Consider the following 20,835-nt stretch of genomic DNA (forward strand, 5'->3'; position numbering starts at 1 on the left):
GTTAGCACGGCGCGGGTGGCCGAGCCGCACATGTTGAATGAAAGAAATGGAGGAAGACGACTTCCCAGGGAGACACAAGTGCGGAGACACTGCATGTTGGGAAGTGGAGGCTGCATCTTCCTAGAAAGGTTCGGTATTTAATCTTTGTGTAAATCGGATTTTATGTATAAGTTGAATTTTTCCTTAATTTTTTTCATATAGATGTGTTTAAGTAATTTTGTTTTCTTTGTAACTGTCAATAGGCGCAGTATTTTGAATATTTGACAAGACAATATTTTGACCAGGCAGTATATTTTCCCTTGGAGTAGACAGTATTTTGACCAGGCATTTTTGACCCCTCCATTTTTTGCTTGGAGTATTTGGCCCGGGTAAACGGCTATTAGCCACTTACCTCAGGAGGGTGTGTAGACGTGTTTTACGCCGAACCAGCAACTAAGCCTTTATCACGGAAGACAGTCATCCCTGTAAACAGATGCCACATGCAGAGAAAGAACGGCGTGTCCGAGACGAGAGCTGAACCCAGGACACCCAACCCTCACTGTATTGGTGACAGGCGCTAACCGTTGCGCCTTTGCCTCAGGAGGGACTTGCTAACCCAGGACATAGCAAGACAGGAAGGTGTGGCCGCTCGTCCTCAAAAGGCAGCGGCATTGTGTACTTCTGTCCCCTAGTGACAGCGTTTATGATAGAAGGGGTGGTCGCTCGTCCCCAAGAGACAGCACCGATTTGTTTCAAAGTCTCAAAGTCTGTCCCCTAGTGGAGGCGTCAGGGATTTTCAGATATTCGAGGAAGACTTATTTTCTTGGATCAGTGGAATATCAGTCTCCAATGACTGTCATTAACAGTGTCGTTAAAACAACATCAAGTGTGAAGTGGTGTATAAGTGACCTTGTGCCGAACTATAAACGCTAGCATTTTCTGTTGACAATCAAACAGGAAAAGAAACTTTTCTTCGTGTAGGACTATGTATAATTGGAATCGTTAGATGAAAATATGGATTAACTGTGGACGTATATTGAGCGATCGTTTTTCTTCATTACTCGTGTATTTTTATTGATCAGTGTAACATAACTTCTCCATAATTAAATTTAGACAGGGCCTGCAACGAAGCAGATTTAGTTGTCCTGTCCTGTTTACAACTGGAAAAGAGAATGAGCAAATGTCTAGGCGACTGCGTGCATGGTGATCACGTCAGTCTCTGTGATATACATGGAGGATGTCAGTGTGTGTGCATCATTCCCAAGACCATCAGCATTATTTATTCTGGCGAATATTTATTCATGAGAGCAATATCAAAAGAGACAAACTGCACAGCAGGCGCCTCAAGTCCCAATATCGTAAAACTGTTATTAGTAGAAGCTAACATTTTTACAACTGCACTTTGTATCACATAGAAGGATGAAGAGAACTATAGTTGTTGTAAACAAAAAGTGTGAGTAAATAAGTGTTTGGCTATTCTCAGGTTTTGAGTCTTTGATAACATCAATTGTTTAAGTTTTAATACCACAGAAAAGAATGCAGACTCTGAATACAGAATTAAGTAATAGATTTAATCCACACGCATTTAGCAGACATCAAAATTTAAAAAAATCTTGCATCAGTTTACAATTCCTTTGCTATTCTGATGATGCAAAGTATTTTAACTATCAGTCAGTTTCAATACTCATATGTTTACATTAAGGGTTTGTCAGGATTCTGTCTGTGCCACAGAAGTCGATGTTTCTGCTTCATGTAGACGTCAATGACATTACCATTACATCCGATTTCCCCATCTGCAGCAAAAGCACAAAACACTATCACTAAGACAGGATGGTAATATATATATAAGAACCCTAACCCCTAATCAAGGAGTTGCTAACGACATTGACAAAAGTGATAAAACTGTCATTCACAAACGGACATAACCATAAGTCACTATAATGCAGAAGACAGCAAACTACCAGCTTTATTTAACACTATTAATTAAACTGACTGCATAAAGCCTTGAATAGGAAAACAATGCCACACAACAAGATCTAGAAGTTAAAATATATTCTGTTTTAGGGCAGTCTTGTCATCTTTGACCTGTTAGGGAATGAGGTTATTAAGCATTGATCTTGGCATAATTTTTTTTAAAGATGGTGTTTATCTCTTTGGTCTTTTTCTTTCCTTATCTCCCTGCAGAGCAATGTACCCTTCACTTCATGGATCAACTGTATTTCACCACACAAATGGTGAGCTAACTGGCCTGAGATATCCATGATCTAACCATTCTACTCACCACTTTTGTTTTACATTTTTTCGATTCTCTTCTGATGAAATCTAGAAGTCTATTAAGAAATGTTGTACATAAAATTAACATAATGTGAAATATTGACCAATGCTTACATTTTATGAACCAGTTAGTCGCAGCATTTTCATAGTCGTCAACAATCTTTTTACATTTGCGTTCTGCATCAGGGCCCTCCCAGTGCATACACTCAATACGGCGCTGCCGCAAAATCTGCACAATCTTGCTATCCACCTGCCTGAATATCAAGTAAGCAAATCATTTCATAAACCATAACATCTTTATCAATGCAGCATATGGAACCAGTCCACACACCAAAAAACCTTAACAAAAGTTGCCATAAACCTCTCTATGCCAGGAAAACATATTTCTAATGACTGGACTTCTATGAGTGTTTTTCTCTTTTGTTTTTTAATACTCAGTTTTAGTCATTTAAATTGTGTAAACTAATACAAAGAAATTAAAGAGGTTCAAGTAAATCTTTTTTTTTTCTGGACATTTAAGACACTATAATAAAGCATTAAGTCCATTTGTAGAAAAGACCTCTGCTTTAGTGTAACAGGATAGTCTAAGTGTGTGATAAGCTTACTTATCCCGATGGAATTGCTCCTGGGCTTCATAAATGCATGTAGCATCTTCCACCTCACACTGGTCAACTGTTTTCACACGTGGGAACTTCCGATGATAGTAAACAGTTTTATTCTTGCTTTGAAGGGGCATCACTATCTTCTCTGTAACATGTAAACATTGTATTGAAGTTATGAAATAATTCTATTCACCTAAAATAAATCTTCCCAAGATATTGCTGGCTATGCAGTTTTGAGTATACTGACTGTTCAACACCAGATTTGCTCATTAATGAATGCTGGAAGACAGCAAAAATTGACTCCTGAAACTGACTACACAGTTGGTAAAGCAGATAGCCAAGTGATCAGAGCAGTGGTAAGACTGGAGGCTTGTACAAATACCAATTTGATATCTAATTCCACCTGAAAACCCCCCGGAAAACCTGCTGGTCCCAAGCCCAGATGAAGGAGGGTTGGGCATGGTGCTAGCAGCCCCACCCTGTAAAACAACCATGCTACAGAAACCCCAAATGCAACACAGGCTTGTACAAATGCCACTTTGACATTTATGTGGTGCACCATGTTTATTAGTTGATTCAGCAATCAAAAGAGTACCTGACCCCTTTAAAAGGGTTGAGGAATGTAAAACAATAAGGGAGAGATTAGCACTGCACTTAAGAAAAAGCTTTCCCCAAAAAGTGCAGTCTTTAACACCTCACTCTCCAATTACCAAAAGGTCACTGGACTACCTTTACCCTTTAAATAAATTATGGGATAATCAAGTCTATTCTATGACCTAGTACATGCTTAAAATAAAAAAAAAAACCCTCTAAATGACCATAGAACACCACATACACACATCATTTTCTTTGAACTTCCTGCAAAGTACAGGGCAAATACAATCTTCTGTGGTTTTTACGCAGACTGTTTGGCCTCTTTTCAAGTTAAATTTCTAGCTCATGTGTTTGACGTTTGGATTCAATGTTGTGACCAACACAATGTATGGTTTCAAATTGAAACGTCACCTAAAAATACAAATCTTTATAAAGCATAGTATTGTGCTACAATGTCGACGCTCGTGATAAGGCATAATTTTGCATAACACGTAACGGTACGCTTCATGGAGCTAAAGTTTAGGCTATAGTGCTGATCTTATGCTGATAGTAATGACTTAGTGAATCACTGCAAATGCCCCAACTTTTTTGTTCCTTCATCTTCACATATTTGATGTCTTATATGTTTGCTTGTGATGATAATTAAACAGTTAGAACCTAAATGGCATTTCCATACCTCTTACAAACGAGACTGGGCCGTCGAGAATTTTGAAAAGACCCATAGCAAACTTTTCATATGGAGGTTCATTGCTGTCTGTCATCGTTGGTCGGTTTTAATGCAAACTTTCAATGTCCCTTCGGTAAGCAAGTTGGATGAAGGTCGAAAGCTCAACTTCGATAGCCGTAAAAATATAAAAAACAGCATTTATATTTTTAACACGGAAAAATAAATATTGACTTTAATAACATTTATACAAAAATGATAAAGTAAATAATTTTATGTTTATTGAATATGCTCACTCTTACGACTACCGGTTGCGACTTCCGACTCTTCCCAAGATGCTATGAGAGCGACCACGTTCTTCCTTCCTTTCTCTCGACGACATGGTGGGTGAAGGGTGTGCCCTGTGCATGTCCACTGCAATCTGTTTCATCCTTAGGTTCTGATAGCGTGTTACAAACTCTTAAGTAATTGACTTTAATAATGACATGTTCTGAACATTAATTGCTTATGTTTCAATATTTAAAATGCCTTTTTAAAATTGCAGTCTCATCGTAAATTTTCTGCACCCCGTCACGGGTCGAAAGGCTTTCTCCCCAAGAAGAGAAGCAAACGTCATCGTGGTAAGGTAAAGGCATTTCCCAAGGATGATCCTTCGAAGCCTGTACATCTCACGGCGTTTCTGGGCTATAAGGCTGGAATGACCCATGTCGTTCGCGAGGTCGACCGACCAGGATCAAGTACGTTGCTAGATACCAGATAACAACATTTTTTCTGACACTAATTCTCTAGTGAAAGGTTTCGTTTCTTTTCTTTGTAATTGCTGGAACAACAAGCGCTATAAAAAGCTAGTTAACGGTAACAATTTAACCACAGTGCCAGCTCCAGTCTTCATAATAGTTGATGAACTGTCCGTTCCTAACACTGTGGATATCGACGGGATATCGCTGTACCAAGGCTTGCGTCAGAGTTTCTTGGTACGGTTTCTTCCCCACATGCTGATTAAATTATATGTAAAATAGTTTTTTTGAGTGTTTTGAAATGTGGAGTTAATGGGGTTGACTGACCTTTTGCAGAGGTGAACAAGAAGGAGGTGGTAGAAGCAGTCACCATCATCGAAACTCCACCCATGGTTTGCGTTGGTGTCGTTGGGTATATTGAAACGCCACGTGGCATGCGCACATTTAAAACTGTGTGGGCAGAACACCTGAGTGAAGAATGCAAGCGACGTTTCTACAAGAACTGGTTCGAGCATTTAAATTAATTTCTAAAATACAGTGTATTGTATGGAGGAGTAATTTGTCTATGATAAGAAAATAAGCATAGTTTTTCTCCGATTCAAGTGTGAAGTTGACTGTTGAATGCACTGTTTGGGCGTGAGAACAGCACAGGTGCTAGGCACTCATTTTTTGTGAACGTGTTCATCAACTGTGCTCTCTATGACATGACATTTGTTTCTCAGTGCACTTCCTGGTTGACGTCCATGGCTGTCACCTGTTGCACCATTGTTTTGCTCCTCTCTGGCATTACCAATATATTGGTAGCAATGCTGATGAGCAACTAGTGTCTCCTCTGACACACAGATTGTGTGTGTGACGAGACTGAATTTTTGATAGTTTTTTGAGGATTTGGCAGGTAAATTACAATTGAATGATTTATTGAGGACAAGCTAAAGCTCTTCTATTTTCAGTAATTTCTAAGGGAAAAATTGTTGGCGTACAGCCTAATTGCTGTACTTGGTGTTTCGCAATGCATTCAATTCAAAAGCAAGTACCAGAGCTGTTAGGCATTTAAAACTTTTGTAACCTATTTTGGTCAGGTCCCGGTCTAAGAAGAAGGCATTTACCAAGTATGCCAAGAAATGGCAGGATGAGAGTGGAAAGAAAGATATTGAAAATGACTTTAACAAAATGAAAAAGTACTGCACAGTCATCCGTGTCATTGCACACACTCAGGTAACAAATTACTGCTTATGTAAGTTTTAATCTTTTCATTAAAATACATATCTGGCTGACGTGTGATGAAAAGGTGGATAGTACCCCTGCCAGGGTACACAGAAAATTTTGTGTTGAGCTAATCCATCATGCTGCCTTCCTTCTGATTGTCAGTTGCCAGGTTTAAGTTAATTTCATTAGTTGCTGATTGGCTAATTATAAGTTATCAGCTTTGGGTTTTTTTTTTTTTTTTGCAAGCTTCATCGGGAATGTGTTTTGTGTTGCAGTCTAAGCTCCTGCGTCAACGCCAGAAAAAAGCCCACATTATGGAAATTCAGCTGAATGGTGGTTCCATTCCTGACAAAGTTGAATGGGCAAAAGCTCATCTTGAGAAGACCGTTTCAGTCAACGCAGTCTTTGACCAGAATGAGTTGATTGACACCATTGGTGTTACAAAGGGTCGTGGTGTGAAAGGTTTGTAAACCATGCCTTTTGTATGCTGGTTAGGCGTAAAGCACTGGTCAGATCCATCAACTGGTTTATAATTTTTCACTGTGGCTGAGTGTAAAGTAGTGCTTGTTTGGTGTGGGTTTACTATTAACGTTTTGCCTTGCTATTCGTGCAGGAGTAACATCAAGATGGCACACAAGAAGCTGCCACGAAAGACCCACAAGGGTCTGCGCAAAGTTGCCTGCATTGGTGCCTGGCACCCCAGCCGTGTTCAGTTTTCTGTGGCACGTGCTGGTCAGAAGGGCTATCACCACAGGACTGAAATTAACAAGAAGATTTACCGGATTGGCATGGGCATCCACACAAAGGACAACAAGGTAACAATGTGCCATATGTATGTCTAATTAAGGGGTTAGCTAGTATGGTATTTTTGTAGATTTTATAGCTAAGAGTAATGAAACAAGTAAATTTTTGTTAATTTATATGTGCAGCTCGTTGCCAACAATGCTTCCACTGAATTTGACCCCACTGAAAAGACCATAACACCGATGGGTGGTTTCCCTCACTATGGTGAAGTCCGTCAGGATTACCTCATGATCAAGGGCTGCATCATTGGTCCACGCAAACGAGTGATCACTTTGAGAAAAGTAAGTTGAGATTGTTACCTATGATGCATGCTGTTTAAAATTGACTGTTACCCCTTAATGGATTTGCACTGATTATCTGCTTTTTTTTTAAATTTAGTCCCTGCTTGCCACCTTCCGTCGTCGTCACATTGAGAACATAAACCTCAAGTTTATCGACACTTCCAGCAAATGGGGACATGGTCGCTTCCAGACTCTGGAGGAGAAGCGTAACTTCATGGGCCCTCTCAAGAAAGAGTTGCTGAGCCGTGAAGCAGCCTCTTAAATGTCCTGTAGACCATCTGTTCTGGGAATTCAGGCTAAAGGCATTAAAGTTTAAAATTAAGTGCTGTTTTGTTCTGTTTTACAAAGAATGGTCTGAAAGTGATTTAATGAGCACATCGAAGCTATAAATAAAAAAAACTAGTCGTGCCCACAGTGCCAGCTCCAGTCTTCACAATAGTTGATGAACTGTCCGTTCCTAACACTGTGGATATTAACGGGATCTGATGAAATCAAGGCTTGTACTCGAGTTTCTTGCTCAGAAGATTCCCACATTCTTGTACCACAAGCCGAAGTTCTCAAAACTTCCCCTTTGATCCAACTTGTGCTATGTGCAAATGTAAAAATATTTTACAGGGTTTTTGAGATCATTGAATACTTTACCAAGCAACATATTTCAATGTCAATAAACAGTGACAATGAACTAAATCATCAGTGAAAGCTTTTTAAATCTGTCTTTTTCACCTTTTTTCCCCCATGACATCATTATAGCTATAACTGTCAAGTGGCCGCTGGTTGTGCTGAGCATTAAGTGTAATATAAAGTTAATTCCAACAGACATGTCATAGGACCCTTGATATTTTTTAATGAACAGGTAGTTTCTGGCCATTCAGTGTATCTAGAGAGCTTCATTGTCAACCCCTTTAAAGGACAAACAGCTGGTGCTATTCCAGTAAACAATGACAAAATGAGGTTATCCATAAGATAACTTTAGCATATCGAGGAACAATAAGAGCAGTTGCTCTCAATTCTGGTGAATCAAGATGCATGTCTAAATAGGTTGTTTCCAAAGACCTTTTCATGAGGGCAGTAGCGCGTAGTTTTTATTTTAAGGAACCTGAAATAAATTCTTAATGTTGATACTATCAACCTGCAAATGAAGGCCCCAAAAGACGAATGTTTCCTTCTAATGCTGCACCTTAATAGGTGCTCGCTAAAATTCAAATGTTAGGCATCAATGAACAGCAAAAGAATCAAGCTAGTTGACTCCAACTTCTCTAAAACAACCTGTACTGCAATTTTGAAGCCTAGTAAACAGTTGTGAAGTATGTAGAAACTCGTTCATTTAACAGGTAAATTGCATGAAAGGCTTAGACTAAAATTGTTAAATTCAATACCTTTACATTGGCAAGTGAAAATTCATATTTCAAATTTTCTGTCTACTCAAAATCTGACCTGGTTTAAAAAAAATGGTTTCGCCCTGAGGGAAGGTACACGTGGTGCTACTTTAACAAGTTTTCCCTAATTGCTACCCAGGCCCTCAGGCAGGGCAGAAATAAGCAATAAAACTTATTTCTCAGCTGAGTAGTTGGCGTTGCTGAAGTATCGCTCCAAGTGAAGATTTAAAAAATGTGTGGACATGTACTGATCATATTTGGTTGTCCTAATGTGTGTATTCTGTAAGTGAAAGGATGTATGTTGAGGTACATCGGGGACCATCCCAACTCAATATAAAAAATTTGCCAATATAGTACATTTTTGAGAAAACTGGTGCCACGGATCTGCAGCCGTTGACTTCTTGAGGCATTCACTCCAAGCAGAACAGTTTCCTCTGACCGACGGGATGATGAAAGGCACGAATGTCAAAAAACTTTACATCACACTGAGTATGTTACCCTGGTAGTATCGATCCAAAAGGTTCTAAATCTTTACACCAACGAAAATGACGTGCACCCAGGTGACTGCTTCACTTTTCCTCAGTGAAGGGAAAAACTTAGGGAGCATGAAGTGAGCAACCTTGCCGGTAGGTGCAAGAATTAGAACTAAAGGTGTAAAAACACTAATGAGAGGTGGCACATTGATAAAAAAACTGGCGCAGGGTAGTAAAGAACCTCGGCAGGTTAGAGAGATGTTTACTGGTGTATTGAACATCCATGTCAATTCTAACCAAGCCTTGCCACATACACTAACTCTAATAGTGCTACTGATCCTGCTCTGAGCGACTTTCTACGTGGCCATGTCCTGTATAAACATCCTGAGGACTGTTGTCCAGGGACGCGTTTTATGATGACAGTTCTCGCAGTGTATGATCTTTTAGCCAGTGTGTTCCTCACACGGGCAATTCCATTCGATTTTCACAGGAGGAAAGATCTCAGCATCAAAGCTTTTAAAATGTTTGGGTGCCAATTTGGATTGCTCCCATGATACAATGACAGCAGACAATTTTTGTTGAACTTGCATCAAGGGAAAAATAGTGATTAAAAAAAAAAATCCATGCCATCCCCTGTAATGTAAATGAAACTAAAACTAAATTATGTTGCACTTGCACCATTCAACCAGACATCAGAACAAAAAGTGTAATCTTTTAAATTTATTCTGCACATCTTTAGACCAACAGGAACTTTCCTGCATAGGGAACTCTTCAGCTTGCTATACTGATGACATGAAAGTGAAGACACTGCTGCCATAGAGAACCAGTCAAATAGCTATTCACCTCCTGAAAACTACATTCTGAAGTACATGGCACCACTGACCTAGGAACAGTTATTTAAATGTACAGCACTCTTAGTTCTGCAATAAATGAAGCTGTGATTTCCCTTTCTCATATTCACGCATAGGACGTACATAAAAATGCAGGTGTTCAAAGATCGACTATTAAAATTCTGGTACAGCACACCCAGCGACTGTTACCAGACCCACACATACACACACCTTCAAGAATTCTGAAACCAGTGCTACAAGAACATTCACCACCTTACTTTTATGCTTTTTTTGCTTGGATTGGAATGACTTACCAGGTCAAAAGGAACTGTTACTGCAGTAGAACACTACATATTTCATCCTGAGAAGATATACTTGAATGACATTGTATACATATAAGCACACAAAAATGGCTGTAAACATAACTACAGAAATGAGAGAAAGAGGAGACCAGAGAGGGACATTCAACAGGAGTACCACAAAGAGGCACTCACCGCTCAATTTTCCAAGCAGCAAGCTCTCTCTGCAACAGATATGGCCCTTGAGAATGGCCATGCTAAACTCCACATATTAAGGAAGCATACAGACATGGGCAAAACAAAGAAGCAAACTTGACCGATGTGCCTGGGAAAAAGATGTTACACAGCATGCACTGAGCAAAAATGTCAAATTGAAAGCAATCCTGCATGTGAAGCTATGTGCAAACAAGGAGTCAAAAGTGTCGCCAACTTCTGTTGGGGGCCAAGAGCCCAACAACAAGACTGCTTGTTGTGACCAACTTGCCTTTTTCATGGAGGCTAGGGTCAATAGTCTTTGTGCCAACAATTATCCTCTAAAGCAAAAAAAGTACCTAGTCATGCATACTTGCAATATGAGATGCTAGAAAAGTCTGATCCGAGCAAAACAAAAAAACTTGCCTTGATGATGGCTACTGCATATCTTAATAATCTTCAATTTCTCTCCTCTGGTAGTTGGAAGTTTTGTAGATTAACAATTTACTAAAAAAATTTTGCAATCATACTTTTAACCTGGATATTGAAAGAAAATCCATTTTTCCCATCCCAAAGTAAAAACATAAACAGCAACCAATGAACCTAGCTAATGAGATTTTAGAAGAAACACATTTACTTATGCAAACTAACTAAAAAGGCCATTCCAACTCACAGAGCCTAACATGCACACATTCTATTAAAGACTTGGAAAACACATCGCCAACAGTGTTGGGGATCTTATGACCCAACAGCAGGTTTGCCTGCTGTGATGTGCTTTCCTTTTCTTGGAGTTTGCAGACCAGACAGTAGGAACCAACTGCAATGTTAGGCTAAAGCAGGTGCATCGCCAAAACCAGTTGGGGATATAAGACCCAACAGCAAGACCTTGCTGTGATGCACTTTAAGGATGAACTACAACATATAACTTTGCCATTAAAAACAAAAACATCTCTGGGCATCGCCAACCTCAGTTGGGGGCCGTGATGACCCAACAGCAAGTGAATCTGCTGTGATGCACTTATAATAATCAATCTTTACACAGATCCACCTCTTTCTGCAGCCACTCACACTTTGTACAGCTCTTTGCTCAGTCACTTGCTCGCCAATAGTTATCCAACACGGAGTAACACAGTCTTTCAATCATGCATTCAGCTAACACACAGCGCACCGTACCTTTGTCAGAGACTCAGGTTTCAAAGCAGTCTGCGCCAATATTTGCTTGAAGAGGGAAAAACAAAGAAAAAAGTCCTGTTACTGACAGATCTCCAGTGATGAAAAAAAAGTAACAAATGTCCACCAAACGAAATGTCATCATTTAAAGCACCTGAGACTGAAAAAGATGACCGTGTAACTAAAAATTCACCCAATGAGCACATCCAACGCGTACATAAATGCTTTTATATGTTCTTATTTTTGTTAAAGCTCACAAAATAATCTATCAGCTTGGTACTCAGTCTCTTACAATCTTAATAACATCCCAACCACCCAATGTCATCAGATGGGGGTTAATAATCTTGGACTAACATGCTCCTCCAGTCAAAAAGGGCTCCCATGCATTGGAGGACCCTGCATGCCTGGACGGAATGGCATGTTGAATGGCCCAGGTGGTCCAGCTGGCCGCATGCCCATTCGAGGTGGCATCCCACCCATCAAAGGCCCTGTCAAATTACAAGCACTATGATAATTCTTTCACAACCAACAAACCATTGAAGAAATGTTGATAGAACAACAGACATATAACAGTGTGCTTTAAGCCCAAAAGGAGCCACCAGTTAGGTGGTTTCATCTAAGCAATTTAAGAAAACTTAAATGAACAATCAGATACTTCTAACCATGCACTTTCTGTCCTTTTTATGACTAACAAATCTAAAGATCGTCTTAAATTTAGGATCAAAGTTACAGAATAAGTTCTGTACATAAATATTAAAGACAGAGAGAGGCTTGTATATTAACTGCTTACCCTGACCCATTGGACGAGTCATACGTGGGATGTTGGGCGGATTAACAGAGTTTAGATTAGCCAGTTTAGCATGATACTTGGGCATGGCAGCACGCTTTTCTTCCTGCAAATGTAAAGTTAGCTACTGGCACTGAGCTAGCTGCTCCCATCAAACAAATCATTTCAAGGTTACAAAAATATGTCCACCCTCTTCTGAAGCATACCCTAAAACAGTACAATTTCCACTTAAAAAAGTTTTCTTTACCCAATTAAAAATAAGGTAATATTTATTGCATCACCCTCAAAGATCTCAATGACGCATCATTTCAGGCTGAAAAGCAATTACGAAATCTACATCTTTAAAAGACAATAGGAAGAGTTGAAATTGTCAACCAACCTTATTTGAAAGTGAACGGAGCTAAACAACATGAAGACTTGGCCATGATTACTTACCAAAGAGATATCCTCGTCAGGATGAATGAGTTTAGAGGTCAAACCTGAAGCAGACTCCGGTTTTTTAATTGTGGGTGCCCCTGTGATGGTGGCTGAGGATGACACAGCTGCTGCTGCTGGAAAGGTTGGCTTCACTGGTCCTATGGTTGATGAAGCCGTGCTAGAGACCACCGGTCCTGCCTTGAGCCAAATATTGCAGTCAAAAGCCCAATTTCAAAACTACACATGCTTTTTAAGCAACCTTCCTTTAACTTTTCTAAATTTTCACTGCATTTTGCAATACTACATACAGAAAAATGCTACCTTAAAGACAATGACAATCAAGTGAATCCAATAAAAAGAATGCTAAATAGGGGAACAAGATTTAATTATTTTCTTATGCTAACAAACATAAAAATACGATATAATGATCGGACATAAGCATAAAGTTACTCGGGAAAGTTGCTTACCTGTACAGCTGCAGGGAAAAGAGGCTTTGAAGGCCCTGCTGTGCCCATCATGTTTGGTGCCATGTTTGGAGGCATAATAGGTTGTGGCGGAATAGGAGGCATCCTGCAAAGTTAGATTTCCTTCTAGGTATATCAAGGAATTAATTCTGATTATTGCAATATAATTTATAATTATTAGCTTTGCACAAAAGCACATTTTACTAATTTTGAAGTAGGGACTGGCACACACGCCTTTCCACTGGTGGAAAGCAGGCCATCACATAATAATCGCTTTTTTAAGTCAACGTATATACACATAGTTAAATCTGTAAAGATTTGTGGAAATGCCTGTTTTCTAATAAAATTCAAGTTCCAAGAGTAATAAATCTTGATGCAAAATAACTTGAACTTGTACCCGAAAGATGTAGTTTATGGAAAATTGACAGTTTTAATACAGATTAAAAGACGTGATTTTTTTCCTTAAAAATCAAAGTAAAAAACTTGAAACAATTATGTCTTGTAGATTAGAAATTACAGCTGTTTAAAGTTTGTTACACTTATATCCATATATCTGCCTGAAAGATTAATGATTTTGTACTATTTCAAGATGCATAGCTTACAAGTTTTTTTTATAATGGTTACTTAGAAGTAAATGTTTTTGGTGCATTTAGTATCATAGTCCTTGAAACAGAATAATCAAAATATGATGATTACAAAATGACGAATAGAAAAATTGCATTTTCCTCAATTTTTTTTTCCAGATATGTCCTATTGCAGATTAATTTTTGATTCACCCAAGTAGAAAATCAGTCTTGGTAATTTCTTATATAAAGTACTTGAGGACTTCCTATGTTCCAAGCTGCTGTATTTAAAAATTGTTCAATACGTCTAAAATAGTTAGTTGTGATGCAAATCACAAGCTTTAAACAGCAGTATCTCAAATATTGAGACAGAGATTAGTTTTTCCCCTTCTATGTTCCTATAATTGAACATAAACATGAAAAATTATCCATTTCAAAAAAAAAAAAAAAAAAAAAAAAAAAACCAACAAAAAATGCAATTTTGTGTGCCTGTACCTATTTAGAGCTAATCCTCAAAATCGTCAGGTTTTGACGTGCAACTGAAGGAATCAGAAGCCAGGAGAATACTCACCTTGGTCCCATTGCTCCCCATGGTGGCCCCATGGGACCCATTGGTCCCATAGGCCCATGGGTCCAATAGGACCATAGGTCCCATTGGCCCCATCATTGGTCCTGGAGGCATTGGTGGCATAAGCCTGGTGCAGGGAATGGTATGCCTCCGATTGAGCTGGTGCATTATAGGTGGCACTCCAGGCTGTGAGTCCTCTTCATCTTGTGAGTCATCTGCTTTGCCATCATCTAAAAACAGAAGTTCACCAGGAATTATATTCCATTATATCAGGGGTGGGCAAATAGCGGCCCGCGGGCCGCATGCGGCCCGCCAAGTGGTTCTCTGCGGCCCGCAGAAGCCCTTTGGCAACACAAAAAAAATATTACCGAAAACCGAGTTCCAAAGAAGATTTGTTGATTTTAAGGAGATGGAATCAAAATTCAACATATTATAATGTCCTTTTCTGTTCATGTGATGATGCATCTGATGAATTACAACTTGAAACTGATACACCTTCAATCAGATCATGCATTGAAGGAAAGGTTTTATTCCCTGATCACTGGTTGAGTTTATAAGAGCCTCTCCAACAAATCATTTCCTTGTTTAAGAGTATTTGCTGCCCAGCTATTTTCAATATTTGGTTCAAGTTACATCTGTGAGCAAAGTTTTTCCTGCATGAATATAAACAAGTCAAAGAACAGGTCATTGCTTTCAGATGCAAACTTGCAGTCAAGTTATGAGAGTATCTACCAGTAATTTTGAGCCAAATTTTAAAAAGAATTGTTCCAGCAAAATTGTATTCAAAATCATTTTTCTCATTAAATTGTATGTGCTTAATTGTTCATTGTGGTTTTATATTTATTCCCACAGTGTTTACATATTTCATTGTGCTCATTATTAAAATAAATGCGTTTGTTACAATTTTGGCGATTTTACGTCGTTTTGTATTCAATTACAAGGTGCGGCCCTAGGACTAGTCATGACCCAGCAATGCGGCCCTCGGAACAAAAAAGTTTGCCCACCCCTGCATTATATGTAACTTATAATAACCAGACGCATACACCTTAACACTCAAGGACTTAACATAAAAAATGTAAAAATCTTACCTTGTTTTTTATTTTTGTTTTTTTTCATGTGCCTATGGCATCTTCCTCTGGTATCCTCCATGCCATAGATTTCGATCTCTATAGGATATATGTTCTCCAGGAAAGAGAGTTGGGGAAATCTGTACTTTGTCTACCGTTTTCTCTTGTGAACCTGAAAGAGTAATCAAATATGGCACTGAAGTAAAGCATGATTTGGTGCAAACATCACACAACTCAACCCTGTTGCCAACTCAAACAAAAGGATAACAAATCTCAGATGTTCAATGCGCCAGCCATGTCTTATCACGTATGATGTCAGGGTTGTCACCATCCCCGACATTATTGTTAATGTCATTTTTTTGCAGTGGGTAAAAACAACAAATAATTTAGTCACCGATACACAAAAGAATGAAATGAAAAAAAAAATATAAAATATTTCAAGTATTCTAATAACTTCCTGATTTGTAGATGCATCTCTTTTACAATGCATTAGCAACAATTATAAAAATGTTTGATACAACTATGAGAAAAACTCACCTGCCATAACAGAAGAGGCCGGCGGTTTAATTTGACAAGCCTGTGGCCAGTTACAGCTTCTTGTGACAAATATGATGATTTGAAATAATGCTTTGCCTTTTGGTGTGAATTAGGATTTTTTCATTTCATCAAACTCGGGCATCCACCAACGCACGGCATTACCAAATACCTGAACTCTGTCAAGGACAACATTCTTTCACTCTTTTCCTACTGCTTAATATCAATAAAGACTCACCACAAAATGACATACCATGTTTTTCCTCCCTTTAACAGATGCACTTAGCATCACCCACTCACCAGAAAACAAAATGTTTACTTTACCAGCCCTTTAAGCATCCAACTATGTCACAGAAAATGGCTTTAAATGTGCGTTTTCAATAAGTGAAAAAGACTGCACTATCGTCCTCTAAGCAGTTTCACCCCAGCAAACCTGTCTGAGCTACTTGAGGCCTTACCTGAGCTAGTCTTTTCATACTGATTTGTTGCCTTTCCCTTCATGCCTACACATCAAATGTGAGAAATTTCTTTTCATAGGGAATTCTGGTCTTTGTCTCTTTGAACTGTGTTTTATGTCAATAAATATGAAAAATGTTTTTGATCAAGCTCAATACATAGACTTAAGTACAAGGCCATTCACATCCGAAATTCCTCAGCTGGCTTAGCAGGAATGGCGATGACATACTTTTCTGGAAATGTATTTTCCCAGAAAGACAGTTTGTTTGTTCAGCATAGTGCTGAGTACTTAATACACCTGTACCTGTTCTACTGTCTTATTGCAAATAACCAAATAGATATATAGACAAGTATGATGTTTCCTCCTATCAAAGATAAATTCTTTAGTTTAAATGTCGTTAACAGAGCAGATTTAAGTCGGGCTGGAAAATACGGTAAGTCAGATAGTTATCAATAATCAAAGACATTAACGAAAATATATTATGCCATAACAGTCGTCATCGGTAGTGGAAGGTCTTAATAAGATTTTAAGTGTATTCCTGTTTAACTCAAGTAAGGTCACCTGTGTTTTCAGAAAGATGTCTCCATCAGTTGCTTAAAAAAAAATTATACAAAATAACTTTATGTCATTTTTGTGCAAAAATATAATTTAAATTAGTTTTTAAATATCATTTACCAGGAAATTGAGCTGTTTTTACCGCGAGGAAAATGGTATGTTTGTTGGGTTAATTTTTTTTTTTTATTCACATTTATCAGCATACTTGAAATGCCTTTTAGATTCGTATTTCGGAGGTAGTGCCACAGTGAAAACTTGACAAGTATGTAAAAAGTTCAGATTATTAATACACACAAGTAAAATTTTTCATCGACAGCACATGTATCCAGAATTAGGAAAATCTTCTATCATATTTTGCTCCCTATACAACAAATTTTGATTTGAAAAAGACCAGATGTCTTGTCATACAAACCAAGGGAAGTAACTTGTAGAGAAATGATTAAGCTTCAAAATGACCTAAATTTGTCATTCTTGTACTGTTATAACCATTCACAAACATTTAAAAATAATAAAAGCACTGTTACACGTGTATGATGTGCATTTTCAGCAAAGCGCACGCCACAGCTACAGATTGCCGGTGTGACCAGTGAGTTTTACAGCTTGAACTTGGATGGTGAATGCTTTATCATCTCTTGAGCTCCTCCTACATTGAAATCAGTCTTTTACATTAAACATTTTACCGGTAGCATTTTATTGTGAACTCTGTACTTTCACTTCTTTTAGATATATATATTATATGCAGAGACTTCGCTAATCAGGTACTCATTTTATCTTGAAGACATCAAGTACAGTAAAGCACCAACATCACTTGTTGTCAATCCATCTTTTGGGGCCGGGGCGGACTATTTACTTTTCGTCTTGGGATGAAATGGTCACCTGGATGAATTGATTAGCTGGTGGGACGATATGATGCTTTTTGCAGTCTTCTACCATCACGTGCGCATGTAACAAACAGTTAAATTTCCACAAGCTATCCAGTAAGATACTTTCAACTGACATTTGAAAAAAAAAAAGTTACTTAAGGGATATGTAACATGGGTTGGCGGTTTTTAGTATCGACAAAATGAAAACACCACATGACATGATTTCCATAACAGTGCTCCTTCCTCTCTTATTACATGTCATCGTGGCAGGTGCTTCCCATAGCGCTATCAGTAATCTCTTGCCACTTCGCGCCTCACCTTTCGTTGGCTTCGGTTATTTTGTGGGTTTTTATAAAAATTAATGGGAAAAGTAATTCGCGGATCTACGATTTTTTCACGGATTTTCTGCAAAAATTTGATCTGGAAGATATATATTTATTTTATGAATTTATGATGAAAAAAAGCATAGTGTATAAAAAATATATTACTAATACTAACAATAAAGAATATAAATAATAAAATTGAATATGGAATTACAGTAAATAGTAGATGTATTTACTCTGAAACGAGAACCAGCATTGCTGGCCTGAGACGCTACGCGCCTACTCACAAACAGAGTGTGGGAGATGGTTATTAAGGAACTGTAAAAGGTTTATGTAGCGTAAAAGTATGGGTAGGGTTTATAAAGCCTTAATATAATGTATATAAAATACCATAAATAAATATACCGTTTCTATTTTGCAGATTTTCGGTTATCGCGGGGTGGTTCTGGAACGCATCTCGCCGCGATAAACGAGAGATTACTGTTCTACATTAGATCCTTGTGTGTACCAGATTTGATTCTTGATTTAAAACAATTTCCTTTGCATTGACTAAATGCCAAGAAAATCATTTTAGAAATGTTACGACTAAGCAAGGTTAAAACGTTTAATTTCAATCAATATAAGTTCTACATCGTACTGGTTGTCATACTTCCTAGTGAAAATTGAAATAAGTGCGGTCTTTACAAAAAATTATCTGTCATGTTGACGTGACATCAATAATATAGTACATTGTATTGTAACAACTTTACGAAATGCGACAACAACGAGGATCATGTTCACATTTTCCATCAGATATAGAAAACATTAAAACCAAAATCACATCAAGAATAAACGTAGTTACTTATAAGGTACCAGCACCAAGGTTTTGACTGCTTCTTCTTCTTGCGACCCATTCTGAAGGAGAGAACAAGGAAATTTTCCGTTTGAAATAAGGATAAATCCTTCTTCCAAAAAATCACGTTTAAGATGGCGGCTTCTAACCGGATCTGCCAGGTCACTTCGCACCTGAATGGGGAAAATCACGACGTGCATAGGTGGATTGCCGTCTGTCTGCCAAGACCAACTCTTTAGTCTCTTGCGAAGTGAGCAGCTATTAGTCTTGCGAGCCGTATGAAAGAGTGTGACTTTACCGGAAGCTTTCTTGTATCATGCCTCGTTTTAGTAGTTAATCTGAAATGTGAATAAACCGGAAGCTTTCTTGTATCATGCCTCGTTTAAGCATTTAACTGGGGGGGTAGCAGTCCAGGGATATTAGTTCGTGGGGAAAATAAACTTTAAATGGAAATAAAACTTTAAAAAATAATTTTTCTGTATTAATGGACTTTTGTCTTTTACCGTAAAAAATCGTTAAGAGATTATTCTAACATAAGGGACTTATTAAACACTCGACCAATAAAAACTGAGCGACAAAAAAAAACCAGGAAGCTTATCCTAGTAGCAGACGATAGACGCGGTACTGAGAAGTGAACGACGACGTTTCTCACGGTAAGTATAGAGTGCAGAGAGCATAACATGACACAAAGCTATGACTGGTTTAAAGTGGAGGAATATGAACAGGGGAGAAGATTATAAAATATGATATGTAGTATATTGAATGAACTATAAATGAAAAGTGATGAATAGAAGACGAAAGACTTTCTACTTCGTTTTAACTCTCTTCTGTTATTTGCAGATTTCCCCTCTTTAAATTGAGGATAACACCGTAAAGCTGTTGTTGGGATTATAATACTATAACACTTTTCCCACTAAAAATCTGTCACTGAATAAAAGAGAATTAAGCTGTACGAGTTCTTTTTTGGGTGGCGTGGGGCGGGGCATATAATAATGTACCTATTGCATCCTTTCTCACAATTGCATGTTAAAATATAAAATTGAAAATATATACTATAGTATTGCATTTAGTACTTTGAGTATCTAGTAATATCAGATATCACAAATATCTATCGCTATCAACTGATCAAGTAATAATATACTGATGAATAATGTAGCTATATGTGATTTTTAAGATGCCATAGTATCTCAAAATGTGAAGATGAAATTATCTTTTTTCCTGATGATTCAATTTTCATATAATTCAGACAAGAAATTTCCTGGGCCATTTACTCAAACTGAATCATTTGCAGATGATGGCTGAATCTTACACAAGTGTACTGGAGGAGAACCGCTACACACTAGTAAGCAAGGTGGATCCAGAGCCTTTCTTGGATTTTCTACGACAGTTACACATCTTGTCAGAAGAGGATTGCCAGATTGTTCAAAACTACTATCACAACAAAACACGAAGGGAAAGAATGCGTAAGTTGATTTTTAATAGGCTGGATGGTGCAATAGTAGGTTGCATGTCACCCTCAATTTAAAATTAAACAATACACAGCAACATTATATTTAAAATATTGTTCATGGCAAAGATGAATAGTAAACAAGTAAATGAAAAATGGAGAAGAATGCAAGACAGGAGAAATCCACTGGCACACTTGTTACTAAAAATCTATTTGAACAATTTTTTTCTTTCTAAATGTGAAAGCCAGAAAAGAAGACAGAACAAGGGGACAGGGCTAAGAAATTGGAAATTGTGGAACTATTAAAAGAAAATGGGGCAGAAGGCAGATCTGCTTAAACTGGCAACCCGTCTAGATTGAAGACAAGTGTAAAAGGGTCAGTTTCCACTTAAAGGTACACAAACATTTGGGACTTCCAAATTATTAAGAATTATTTTTACTTCCTGCCATCACAAACATTATAAATGGCAGCTTCTC

At 38.0% G+C, this 20,835-nt stretch overlaps 3 protein-coding genes and 1 long non-coding RNA gene across 6 annotated transcripts; 2 read left to right on the forward strand and 2 right to left on the reverse strand.

Annotated features, from left to right (window-relative positions):
• Positions 1-1,531: 1,531 nt before the first annotated feature.
• LOC112571968 (NADH dehydrogenase [ubiquinone] 1 beta subcomplex subunit 10-like) lies at positions 1,532-4,297 on the reverse strand. The gene is made up of 4 exons (XM_025251417.1): positions 4,126-4,297; positions 2,859-3,000; positions 2,368-2,507; positions 1,532-1,772 (listed from the first exon to the last, which is right to left on the reverse strand). The coding sequence occupies exons 1-4, from the start codon at positions 4,208-4,210 to the stop codon at positions 1,672-1,674; spliced, it is 468 nt and encodes a 155-aa protein (XP_025107202.1). The 5' UTR covers positions 4,211-4,297; the 3' UTR covers positions 1,532-1,671.
• Positions 4,298-4,383: 86 nt separating this feature from the next.
• On the forward strand, positions 4,384-7,463 carry LOC112571949 (60S ribosomal protein L3-like). Its single transcript, XM_025251377.1, is given in 9 exon segments — positions 4,384-4,496; positions 4,658-4,850; positions 5,187-5,355; positions 5,930-6,065; positions 6,332-6,518; positions 6,670-6,687; positions 6,690-6,871; positions 6,986-7,141; positions 7,239-7,463. Coding segments are annotated over 9 exon segments (1,209 nt in total). The 5' UTR covers positions 4,384-4,493; the 3' UTR covers positions 7,404-7,463.
• Positions 7,464-9,695: 2,232 nt separating this feature from the next.
• Positions 9,696-15,451, reverse strand: LOC112571957 (BUB3-interacting and GLEBS motif-containing protein ZNF207-like). Of its 3 annotated transcripts, XM_025251400.1 has the most exons (5): positions 13,153-13,309; positions 12,704-12,883; positions 12,272-12,374; positions 11,836-11,969; positions 9,696-11,529 (listed from the first exon to the last, which is right to left on the reverse strand). In XM_025251400.1, exons 1-4 carry the CDS (start codon positions 13,252-13,254, stop codon positions 11,848-11,850), a joined length of 507 nt encoding a protein of 168 aa, XP_025107185.1. In that variant the 5' UTR covers positions 13,255-13,309; the 3' UTR covers positions 9,696-11,529; positions 11,836-11,847. The 3 variants fall into 3 exon arrangements, 2 of the variants coding, with proteins under 2 accessions (XP_025107185.1, XP_025107175.1); XR_003100928.1 differs by adding an exon at positions 15,369-15,451 and having other exon boundaries at positions 9,698-11,969; positions 12,272-12,883; positions 13,153-14,510; XM_025251390.1 differs by having other exon boundaries at positions 9,698-11,969.
• Positions 15,452-19,296: 3,845 nt separating this feature from the next.
• On the forward strand, positions 19,297-20,747 carry LOC112565861. Its single transcript, XR_003099510.1, has 3 exons — positions 19,297-19,564; positions 20,203-20,374; positions 20,604-20,747. It is a non-coding gene; the product is annotated as an uncharacterized LOC112565861 (long non-coding RNA).
• Positions 20,748-20,835: the final 88 nt, after the last annotated feature.

Source organism: Pomacea canaliculata, linkage group LG1, assembly GCF_003073045.1.
Source record: "Pomacea canaliculata isolate SZHN2017 linkage group LG1, ASM307304v1, whole genome shotgun sequence".
NCBI classification, from domain to species: domain Eukaryota; kingdom Metazoa; phylum Mollusca; class Gastropoda; order Architaenioglossa; family Ampullariidae; genus Pomacea; species Pomacea canaliculata.

Excerpts from the sequence above, each read along its gene's own strand:
- LOC112571968 (XM_025251417.1), bottom strand. The coding sequence starts at position 4,210 with ATGACAGACAGCAATGAACCTCCATATGAAAAGTTTGCTATGGGTCTT. Across the intron at positions 2,508-2,858 it reads GAGCAATTCCATCGGGATAA|GCAGGTGGATAGCAAGATTG; the intron begins GTAAGCTTATCA and ends CTTGATATTCAG. Across the intron at positions 1,773-2,367 it reads GACTAACTGGTTCATAAAAT|ATGGGGAAATCGGATGTAAT; the intron begins GTAAGCATTGGT and ends CTTTTGCTGCAG.
- LOC112571957 (XM_025251400.1), bottom strand. The coding sequence starts at position 13,254 with ATGCCTCCTATTCCGCCACAACCTATTATGCCTCCAAACATGGCACCA. Across the intron at positions 12,884-13,152 it reads TTTTCCCTGCAGCTGTACAG|GCAGGACCGGTGGTCTCTAG; the intron begins GTAAGCAACTTT and ends ATTTGGCTCAAG. Across the intron at positions 11,970-12,271 it reads GACTCGTCCAATGGGTCAGG|GGCCTTTGATGGGTGGGATG; the intron begins GTAAGCAGTTAA and ends GTAATTTGACAG.